Source organism: Amblyomma americanum, chromosome 3 (genome assembly GCF_052857255.1).
Source record: "Amblyomma americanum isolate KBUSLIRL-KWMA chromosome 3, ASM5285725v1, whole genome shotgun sequence".
NCBI lineage: Eukaryota > Metazoa > Arthropoda > Arachnida > Ixodida > Ixodidae > Amblyomma > Amblyomma americanum.
Window position 1 is genome coordinate 220,390,970 of NC_135499.1, and position 12,015 is coordinate 220,402,984.

At 50.2% G+C, this 12,015-nt stretch overlaps 1 protein-coding gene across 1 annotated transcript in view; it reads left to right on the plus strand.

Annotated features, from left to right (window-relative positions):
* The first annotated feature begins 1,951 nt into the window (after positions 1-1,951).
* Positions 1,952-12,015, plus strand: part of LOC144126133 (motile sperm domain-containing protein 2-like) — a 77,683-nt gene continuing 67,619 nt past the window's right edge. The window contains exon 1 of the mRNA XM_077660098.1: positions 1,952-2,380. Coding sequence (XP_077516224.1) covers positions 2,263-2,380 — 118 coding nt within the window. The 5' untranslated portion in view covers positions 1,952-2,262. The remainder of the gene's footprint in view (positions 2,381-12,015) is intronic.

The window sequence follows — 12,015 nt, forward strand, 5'->3', positions numbered from 1 at the left end:
TTAGCGATGTGAGACATTGGGTATACACATCTTTTATTCATTTTGCTTGACAGAGACGAATACTGCCGGATGATCTGCGAAGTGGCATGTAGCGGTCTCAATTTTGTCGATACCGTATTTCGATTTGGTAGATCCTCTTTAGTATACAAACTTGATAGTAGTTCCCCATTGTGTAGTCTGGACGTGAGGGTGCGAAGCTAAATTAACGTCAAACTTTTCTTTCATACACTAAGAGTGTCCTGTTTCCTGTTGAAATCACCCGAAGTCAGGCACAACTGTGAAACCGTGCCGTAGGCTGGTATACACGTGGCAACCACATCAATCGTCTGCTTGACAGATGTTCCCTGTGCCACGTAGACTTCTTGGATGATAATGCCGCTTTCCAGAAGCCGAACACAGCAGACTTCACCATTATTCACCGCGATCGAAGGCAGACGTCTGGCAGCGGTGATACCTTGTTTCGCGTACACACAGACTCCAGCGTTCTTATTTGGTTCAAGCCAACTGCCAGGCGACAACTTCAGGATCGGAAGAGTTAACCTTCTCTTGTCTATACCCCCGTTTAGCAGCGGCTGGACTCTCCTTCTCTGCATGCATGTCAAACGTTGTGATACAAGCGCGCCCACTACATCGCCTTTTATACGCAATCCTGCGCATGCGACGCGGGGTTCGTGTGATAGAGCGGCGTGCGGCGACGAAGAACGCGGCGCAGCTGTGGGATCTCTCTGGTTTTCATGGTATCGGCGCATGCGCACAACTCCTCATCCGCGTGACGTCACGCACGGCTTTGACGGTGGAGCGGGCGCGCGGCCGCGGCGACAGCGCTTCGGTTGCCATGGTAACGGCGCATGCGCACAACTTTCCTCTCTTATGTGCCGCGAAATGCTCGACTGGTAGCCCAGTGTAGCTCTCGCTACAAAAATTGGCAATGAGGGATAAGAATATATTGATAGAAGATATGCAACAACTTCTATTGCTAAATTCAACGTTATTTGTATGCCCCACGCCACACGTAACGTATAAATCGCGCTCCGCCAACCTTCACTTTTCATGAAGGACAAACGGAATTCCTTACCATTTTTTATTTAATTCACAATGATCTTGCTCAGAAACGTGAAGTGGCCAAGTGCACAATAATCGAGTCACGTGATTAGAAGCCCCTCATGCGCTGCCCTTTGTATTTAGACTGCCTGCAGCCTTGGTCCAGCTAGGACAAAGCACAGGGAACGAGGAAAGCGAGAACGAACAATGAAGTTGAGGGAAAGGGGGCTATAGTAGCTGGCGCGGCTTAGTCGGACTGCTTTCCACCGCGGTAGGCCGGTACTAAATTGCTGCGGTTTTCGGAACAATTACCGCAGTCCGCGCTGGGAGAACGCGTCCAGTAATTTGCATAGTCCCAAAACTGACGACCAGGTATCGTTGCGGTCCAGAATAAAAAGCAGAAAGACAAGAAACTCGGCTGTGGTGAAAGCCGTCTCGGCCCACTACGCCGAGGCGACTTCCTGCAAGGAAACAATGGGGCCGGCTGATTCCAGGACGAAGAATGGTGCATAAAACGTGCGTGATAGCAGTGCGCGTGCGTGGCCTGCCATTCGGTGGCCAGGATAATGCAACTCACGCGACAGTGGCGCAAGCACACAGGCGGCGCTGCGTTCTGGCTCACGCTGCGAAGCTTGTGACGAGTTGTGTTTGCGCTTGATGGACTCGGCGGAACGAGCCCCTCCTCAAGGCTACGCAGAACGTGCCGAGTGAAATTCGCGACGTGACATGTGGACCGGGCTGCAGGACAGGGCATCCTCCAGGGTGTTGCCGCCGGCACAGCAGCCACCTCAGGGTGAGGGAGAGGAGGAACACCTCTGGGGGAGGAGGAAGTGTGCCGGTACGTAATCGAGAGGAGGAAAGAACCAGCGGGAAACTGGTTCTGGGGCCGGGCTCGTCTCGAGGAAGCGGCGGCCCATGGAGGAGTACACGGCCGCCGCCAGGCCGGCTCGCGCGCACACGAAGCGAGGATGCGACTCCGCTGACAGCGTCGGGCACCGATACTCGGCCAGCAGACGACGCTTTCCGGGGAGCCTTGGGTGCCGTGCAGCGGCCGTCTCAAATCGCTCGCCTTGCAAACTTCACACCCGACTGTGCCGACTGTTTCACTGTGCCGGAAGATCAACACGGGGGAAACCCCTTCAACCAGGGAAGTGTACCCGCGGCAGGCGGACTCCGGGCGAAGCGTCGTCGCGGTGAGCGACGCCCGCTGAGTGATCGGTGATGGTGCAGATCAAGGAAAGAAACGGAGACACCTTCGGCGAGAAGGAGTTCGTCGTCATGAAGGATAACATCGAAGAGTTACGCAGGAGGCTTTTGGAAGAGGCCGAGAGAGACCCAGGTCAGTGTATTACACGCGGTGGGCGTCTTCGAGAAAATTGATCGCGTTGACACCTGTCCTTCAAACGCGCGTTGAAGGATGGGCGAGATGCAATGGGTTCTTAATACTCGCGAAAAGGGGCTCCTGCGTAACCTTGGCGGCCTCTTGTGATGGATTACTGGAAAGTTTACGGAGGATGTAAGTGAGTTGTCGGGTTGCGCATGAAGAGGTAACAGCTCTGCTGCCAATGCCAAGACGAGAAGCGTAGCAACGGCTTGTCCACTATTCCCCAGAACAGTAAGAAACGGTACTCTTCAGTTTTTTTTTTCGCTGCGTTCGCTTGTTAACTTTGACATCAAGAGAGAACAATTTGCCCATTTCTTCTCTAAGCATTGCTTCAACTACAGCGCAAACCGTTTGCTCTTTCAAGTGCTACACCAGGTTTCACTGCTTTCAAGTGCGCAAGCCTAGATGGCCGATGAGCGTATATCGTTTCAGCAAACTGGTCAAAAAGAATAATTTGGGGTTGATGGATGCTGCGATATAATATATTACCGATCTTAGCCTGAGAACTTTAGATCTATTCACCAGCGTACGAGTAGTAAATTCTAACAAGGAAATAATGGCCATTGACCGCTTACAATCAAAATTTAGACGATCTTCTCAGTCGGATAAAAATTTCTTCTTTAGTTGGCAGGCACTGCTAACCACTCGAACCTGAAGGGCCCACCGCAAATGTTCGACCGCAAATGCTCGAAAAACTGCCATTTTTTTCATAGCCAGGTGACTGTGTTTGTGTGTTGATAACAGTGATTTACACTGATTATAAACAGTCTTTCGGACGACCGCGTGTTTTGCACGGGGTGAATGTCTATTGTGTTGCCGTGTTCATTTCGTTCAACTTCTCATCTCTCTCTCTTCTCTTCCGCTCCCTTTATGTCATTATAACCACGTTCAGGGTATCCAATCGGCGCGTTAAAGAAGCGCCGGTGGTCGAAATTATTCCGGAGCCGCTCACTACGGCGCCTCTTTCTTTCACTCCCTCCTTTATCCCATTAATTAATTAGTGGTTCTTGAGGAGGGGGAATGGCGCAGTAACCGTCTCCCTTCTCGGTGGACACATCAACCACGCCGTGAGCGAAGGGAGGAAGGTGGGAGAGAAAGAGGTGCGTAGTGGAGGGCTCTGGAGTTATTTCAACAAACTGGTGATCTTTAACCTGCACTGACATCGCACAGCACACGGGCGCCTTTTACGTTTCGCCTCCATCGAAACGCGGCCGCCGCTGTCGGGTTCGAACCCGGGAACATCCCAACTCTCACGGCGCGGTTTCGACGTCCATCGCGAAGAGAGAGAGAGTTACTAAGTCTTTCCTTTTCTAAAAACCAAATTTCATCCTACCGAATAATGAATGTGAACTTCTCCATGCCCCGCCGCGGTGGCTCAGTGGTTAGGGCGCTCGACTACTGATCCGGAGTTCCCGGGTTCGAACCCGACCGCGGCTGCTGCGTTTTTATGGAGGAAAAACGCTAAGGCTCCCGTGTGCTGTGCGATGTCAGTGCACGTTAAAGATCCCCAGGTGGTCTAAATTATTCCGGAGACCTCCACTACGGCACCTATTCTTCCTTTCTTCTTTCATTCCCTCCTTTATTCCTTCCCTTACAGCGTGGTTCAGGTGTCCAACGATATATGAGACAGATACTGCGCCATTTCCTTTCCCCAAAAAACCATTATTATTATTATTCTCCATTTTTCTTTTTATCCCCCTCTTCTTCCACTTTCCATTTCGCGCCCGCCATAATCGCTCTTTGCCACGAAGTGTAACACCCCAGCGTTGCAGGTCGTTGACAGCGGCGCGCAAGTTACCCAGGGAGTCCCACCGTTTCGAAGCACGTGACCTGCGCCAGTGCCCGCTTTCGGGCGCAGTTATTTACGTGACGCGGGCGTGAGCACGTTGCAGCGGCAAGGAGCAGGCGCGGCGTATAGCTGGCGAGCCTCTAATGCCCAGGGACACACAAACAAAGCGTCGTCGACTCTTCCTCAATCGCGGCGTCGGCGGGCCCATACGTATGTGGGTCAGCGAACGGGGGAGGGGTGCGCCCGTAGCGTGCGCGGCGCCGTTCGTGCGCGCTTGTTGTTGCCGTTGTGCGGGGTCGTTTATTTCGGTAGAAAGGAAAATGCGCCGCCAGGGCAGTGATTTCGGCTTCGCTTTGTGGCGGGTCGTTTCTCCCAGAGAAGCTGCAGCAGCCGCCGACCTCGATTTCGAGCCGCCGTTCCTTGGCTCGAGGCGCTGCTTCCGCGCGACTTCGTTACTAATCGGAGCGATGCGTTACAGAGTGCAATGATGTCCGCAACAGCACGGTGTTACCCTGGCTAAATCTGTATGTGGGCCTCATTTTCAGAATCTAGATGTAACGCTCAAAGGCGCTTCTGATTGCGTGAAAAGTGTTGGCGTCCGAAGAGGGGCTCTTGCAGAAGCAAGAAGGAATCTAGACGATAATTTTTAGCCGGAGCCACCGACACGCATTCACGCTACATTCTTCTGAGCAAGATTGTTTTTGCATTACGAAAAACTGGACTCGCCAAAATGGTACCAAGTCCAGCTTTATCCGGCAAAAATTTTGAAAATTGGAAAATTGTAAGACACGACACTGTTATGGAAACATTGAAGGTAATGGTCCATTATTCTGATATGTAGCAAAATATTTCTTTTGCAGTGTTTCCATCGATTGCATCGAACAGTTAAGACTGCCATAAAAAAACAAAAACAATGGGGAACACTTTTGACGGTAGCAAAAACGAGAAAAGAAAAAAAAAATACAAAACTGCTGTCGGGTGATCTGCGGATATATTGATCGTTATAGTGAAATCTTACATTATATGAAATAATTGCGCTCATAAACGGTTTCCTGCTCAAAAATGCTGTTGTCCAGAATTGCTGGGTATGATATACACAGATGAACAGAAGCAACATGCAAGGTTTTTTTTTCCTCTTCTGGATTGTTTCTTCATTTAAGCGAGGACTGCATGCCGACTGGTCTTCGATCGGCGTTAATCGCAAGAAAATGCGATTTTCTAGACAGTCGGCGCCTGGCTGCTGATCTGTAGATTAGTATATCACCAGTTAATTAACCATGATTAACTATGTCATCGAGTAAAAGTCCAACTGTGTCGTCGCAATGCAGCTGCTGCCTGTCGTACCACGCATTCATTGCCTGCGACAACGCCCCCCCCCCCCCCCCCCCCCCCCGTCTGTCGCACAGGCAGACGAGAAGCCTCATCTTCATCAGAAAAGGCGGAGCTCTCACCAGTGAAAGCGGCATGCGGTCATTAGGGGCACCAGTTTCAGCTATCGCAAATGATCTTTAGGCATGCGGAACACTCGAAATAGAGTGCGATTGCGGACGGGCCATTTGGGCCACGTGTTGGAAGTTCTAATGTTTCTGCCTGCATTTCTTGCTATAGTGTTCTTTCACAAGCGCCCAGAGGAATCTCCGACCATCGTTAGGAGTTTCGCGCTACATATCTACTTGATCGGGACTCGCAGCTACCAGTTTTTTCACGAGTCGGGGTATGAATGTAACTACAGGGTATTAGCAAAACAGTGAATACATGGTAAACGGGAAATGATAGATGTTTTAGGGAAGTGTTATTAGTGTTAACGCTGTATTAGCGGCCTCTTTGTGACAAGAACACGGTAAACTATCAATATTATTCCAACCTCAATTTGTCCTCAATGTCCCTCCAGAAACAATAAAAAAAAAAACGTGAGCAGGTGAAAATAAAGCACGAATGAAAGATGGCGTTTTTTAATTTTGTCGGAAAGACCTTGCATACGCCATGCCGCATGCATGAGCTTACGTACAGGGTTGGCCAGAAGTTTCCAGGCCGCCGCGTCGGCGGAGGAAGTGGCTGCTCTCCGCTGTCTCGGCGTAGCCATCTCAGCCGCTCTCTAATTCCTATGCTCGTATTGATAACCAAGTCAAGAAGTAGTGCGGCGTCTGCATTGACTGCTTGCGCTTCAAATTCCGGTGCGTTAGGGCGCTGGCGCAAAGATTTGTCGATGTCAGCGGATTAATTAGATTAGGCAACCTACCTTTCCTGCTGCCCCATATGCAAAGACACAGCCTTCAACCACAAATCAACAAACAGCTTGATCAATCGAAGCAGCTAAATCGCGACATTGGGACGAACAGCTTGCACGACGATGTTGTGCTGTAAACTAAAGCGTTACAAAGGAAGCCTCATCCCTGTTACGGTTTCTATTCGTAAGGCACTGTACGCGTACCGTCTTTGTTAGCTTCGCTCTTTGCCAAATCTGCAGCCTATAGTTTGGTTGCTGGAGTTGTGTGGGACTGCGTTGAGAACAGCGCGCAGGAACGATGTGGTAAGGGCGTGGCATTTTATTCGCACGGCTCAGTGCACACTTGTTTATTATTTATACAATTTTTACGGCTTTTATTTCTTGTGCGATCCGTAAATACGTCGGCACGTGGAAGTGACGTGGTTCACCGGGGCTGGAGGGGACACGTCACACGAGCGAGAGAACCGAAGGCATTAACAAAGAGAATAAATGTACCAAATCTAACACCACTTCGCATACATGAACAATGGACAAGGTAATTGGTTGGAGCAAGTGCGCGACGCTGGAAAGATTGAATTATAACTTTTAATTGGGCGAACTAACTTTTTGTTTCCAAAATGTTTGAGGCCTGCGAATACCTTACTAAACGCCGCGGTGGAGTTTACTTCGTAACGATTTATTGCAGCGTGACACCGCCGTACACGCCGCGCGCCCTAATTTCATTTCAGCGTTACTTATTTATTGGTTGGTACAGACCTCTCATACAACCACTAACATCCTTACGCAGAAGGGGCAAAGGTTGCCTAATTTAATTCACCTGGTGACATCGACCTTCTTCTCTGCGTCAGCGTCCCGGCGGCCTGGAAGCTTTTTACCAAACCCTGTACTACATCAGAAGCATGAAAGAATGCTGGGAAAATACTAATCTATAGAAAAGGCGACGTCAAACACTCGAAAGAATAAAAAATAGGAGGTAATTGCTAACACATTCTAGGCAAGATTAAACGTTCGTAAAAGAAGGGAATAAACTGACTTGCGAAAGGGGTATTCAATAATCCGTCACACCCATGAGACTAATCAGGTTAGCGAGAAATTCTCTTAGTGTAACGAGTCAGTATGTGTGGCTGTATAGATTACACAAAATAATTCAGTCCACCGCAAACGTTTGTGGCAATGCAAGGTTTGCGTATCCAGGGTGTTCAAGAACCATTCGTGAATATGCAAGGAAATATCCGCACGCATGAACTACGCCACATCAAGGCGAAGGAGAAAATACCAACCAGGAAATGTGCCGTGAATACACTCTTCGTGATTGCGCATTGCAATTCTACAAGAAGTATTCAGAGCTTTATACATGGAATCTGGGAATATCCTGCAATAGTACTAAACTTGTGGACTCATTTGAAGCTTCTATTGTGACGCAAAACCTTGGTTGAGACTGAAGACAGCGCCACGAGCGGTGGAAAGAAAAGTGACGAGCAAGCGCGAAGAGAATGAGAGGACAATGGGTTGCAGAACGAATTCACTCTCATCATAACCCAGCAAAAATAGTCTTAAGAAAATGTGTGCGATAGATAACCTTTGGTCACAAAGGGGACGCGACACATCTTGGAGTGCTGAAATGAAAATGGGGAGAGGGGGTTGGGGGAATCTGCTGAAGTATACGACAGCAGTGAGAGAAGCTTCTGTCCTGCAGGGGGTTCGGCTCGGCTCATGCGATAATGACGGTGATGACGGGAAGAAACCCAATAAGCACACGAAAGCTGCCGTCTGCAATGTTTGCGAAGTGGGCTGCATATGTTGCGAGAAAACGCATGCTTATTGTTGAATGCTGTCCATTCTTGCATTCGCATCATAAAAGCACGTAGCAGGATTTGGCCGGGTGGTTATGTAATCAGCCAGATAAGCATGGGAGCCGCGGCGGTTTGGGTGACCAGTGATGAAAATTCAGTGCCGAACTGGAGGAAATGTTGATAACATAGAAATAACTTGTGTTCTCATCCGCAGCCGAGGCCGAAAGAGGGAAAGCTGGAGAGAGTTCATTTTGTGGGTTCTGCAGAGTGGGGTTTCTTCTAACAAAAATCCCATATTTATTCCTATAGATTGGGGGTAAGCGTGAAGTGAATTTAAGAGGAAGGTGTTATGTACGCGTTACATATCGTACTGTATGTTCGAGTAGTTAATTGAGCTGATATGCTTGATTTACTCGTCTGTTTAACTTTCACGACAACGCTGTGGAGCGTATTTATTTAAACTGCGCACTTCGAGAACATGGCTGCATAAAAGCCGCGAGGGTGAATAGGATTTCTCGCGTATCTTATCGGCGTGTAAATTTGTGCAAGGTCCGGCGTGATGGGGCCTCAAGCATACAGCGACGCTAGCAATTTGGTAAGGACCCTGCGGTCACAAGCGATAGTGGTTGGTTATAGTGGCTTGCGCTGAACCGAGTGCACTCACCGTACATACCACCGTTCACTGCGACTAAGTTGCAGCAACGTTTTGAAAAACGCCGGACGTACGCACGCGCAGGGAATCTCTGCTGTCATCTCTCCGCCACGATGTTACGTGTGCACGGCGGCCGCGCCACGCGCAGTGCCCGGCGAGAGTTGGGGCGTACGCAGTAAGCTTGCGTACGCACATCTTACTGCGTTGCGTACGCTGTGAATAGTGTAAACACGACACATTTAGTTGGCCGTGGCGTAGCGTCCCTCATGCGCGCGCATAAACAGTAGCGCCATCTAGTCGCAAGACGTCAAAGCACATCAACGCTCGATTGAAGAAATTTTCATCCGTGATTACTGATAACTAAAGTGAGTGCATTGCGAGCCTTTTTTTTTGTTCCAAGACGAAAAACTATGTAAACCGAAGAAAATGTAAGAACTGACTAAAAGCTAGAAAACTGCTTCGCCAATGGTCGTTGCTACGAGGAAAACACAGTGCATATAGTTAGGCCTAGGAGCTTGAAAATCGCCAAATTATCTGAAAACCAGGGGCTAGTTATCGCTTACACCGCTACGCGTGGGCAAGAGTAGGCGAAATAAAAGCGAACCGCTACCATTTGAGCGAGCTACTGCGTAAGAGAATCCAGCGGCGACATGTATTTATTCCGAAGCCGGCGAGCTGGGCGCCGTCATCTTGTCAACGCAGCACGTAGCTTCCCACGTTGCGTACGCTACGCTATGCTTTATAGCGGGCGGACGTCCGCAACGCGCGGCTAGATACGTTGCGTTCTGCGCATGCGCATTTGTTACCCGCAAGCTCATTGCGTACGTCCAACTAAAAGTGTCTAATGGGAGGCCTCCAGTGTACACTGCGCGTAGCGGTGAAGCGAGTATTTCACGGGAAGTGCAGAAATGCCCGCGAGCGGTGGACGGGTCCTTACACCTTCGGCTTCAAGCTGTCGGTAAACAAAGTTCCCAACACGCTGCTGCGCATACAGGGTCAAATACCGCGTCATGCCCCGCGGTAGAATAGCCGTATTCCGGTCGTTGACCAGTGTGCGTCGACGTTGGCCTATACTCTCTCCACATTTCTCTCTACGCGTCAGTCTAAGGTCTGCGACGGAAGAAATTGCACTTGTTGCAGTTATCGACGTCACACGCCGCCAGAACAGAAAATACTCTACGCGGTCCTTAGAAGGCGACCTGGAATATGACGAAGCAACGGCCGACCGAGCGCATAGCAGTAGCGGCTGTTTTGCAAGACGTCCAGGCGTTTGACCTGAAAAGCCGGTGATTGAACGCCTGCGCACGTCTCACCGCCACAGGGCGCATGCAAACGGCGCGTGCAGACACCCGTGTCCGCACTTGTCGATTTTCTAGCGGCTGGAGTAAAGGCCGCTGACTTTCGCCTGCTGCGCGAACGTGGAGGTAAACAGAGGGGTCAAAGCGTGCAGTGGGAGGAGCCGGGCGTTGGCGCAGTGCACCTGCCCGCGGCTGTTACAAAAGTGCTGCGCGCGGCTGAATTCTCGCAAGCAGGAGTATAGAAAATCTCGGTGTTAGCAATTAAAGCAACACGGACTGACCCACCACGCTGGGAGGACTTCAGGGGCGGCATTCTCTGTGCTCGCTTCGCTGCCCTGAGCGTTTGTAACGTTCAAGCCAAAGTTGCCTGCCGCTTGATTTTTTTAAAAAGCAAAAACACATGAAATGGTATAAAAAAATGGAGAAAAATGCCAAGGAAGGCCATGACGCTGAAAACTGTTTGGCGTCGGCGTCTGTATGGTCACCACCTGCCAATTGTGGCAGGTGGCGTTTAGGGGGAGTTCCCGCTTTCACCTGCCACCTGTTATAACACCGCTAGAACGAAACACCGGCTATAATGACACATCGCTTGTGATCAAACACCGGCACTAGCAACTTGGTAAGTACCCTGCAGTGATAGTTGATAGTGATTGGGTTCTAGTGATGACAGTGGCTTGGTGAAGTTACAACTAGTGGTAGCAGTCGTTGTAGTACTGTTCGTGCTCCAGGCTGCAGACCAAGAGCACAAAGAAAGAGAAGAATGACCTCGCATTTCCTTCTAATCAATTTAGTTGGTCACCCCTCATTTTTTCTGTCTTTGTTATTCTCTGCCTGAAGAAAGATGTCATGACGTGCATTTGTTGGCCGCGATGGCTTCAGTCTCCTCTTCATCGTAGGTCGCCTTCTATCTCCGCACCTCAAAACAGAAGCGACAGTATATATACTGTATAAGTGAGTTGAAGACGCAACAGCAGCGCGTCTTATATATGCACCCCGCCCGCCGCAGTTGTTATGGCGCTCGGCTGCTGACCCGAAAGACGCAGGGTTCGATCCCGGCCGCGGCGGTCGAGTTTCGATGGAGGCGAAATTCTAGAGGCCCATGTACTGTGCGATGTCAGTGCCCGTTGAAGAACTCCAGGTGGTCGAAATTTCCGGAGCCCTCCACTACGGCGTCTCTCATAGCCTGAGTCGCTTTGGGACGTTAAACACTCATAGACCATAAACGTATATATTGCCGCGAATATTTGCAGTGTTTATTCGTTTTTCAAATCTGCCGCGACACCACCTTATCACTTTGTTTGCGACGCAAGACGCGACTAGATTTATCTCGATTGATCGCAGCCAGGCAAAGCTGATTCTACGTTGTTCCGGAATGTTCTAGTAACTTTGCGCCCTTTATCTCGAATGTTCGCTATCAGCTTTAAATTGAGCACGGCCGACAGCGGCGGGCATTCTGTTCGACGATCGCCGAGCACGCTTGTCGCTTCGCCGCCGCCGAGCGATTCAGTCCATTTTGGGTGCAAGTCAGCCCAATAAACAGTTCTTTTAGAAGATCCTTTCGTCCGTCTTCATCGCTGCTTCGACTGCCATCACCACTACGTGACATCTGGTGGAGGTGCGGGGTAGCCTTCCATGTTCCGGACGCCCCCTTCAAGTCGTGAAGCCAGCCCTGAGCGCTTCGCACCCGATGACGAGCCAGCAGCTCAGCGAGCCAGCCGACGTCTCCAGGGAGAGGAGCCTGAGTTCGGGAAACTGCCGGACCGCACAAGACAGCGAAAAGACGCGGCTACGAGCACCGCAATCTCGCCGAAGATGTCGACACCGATCATAC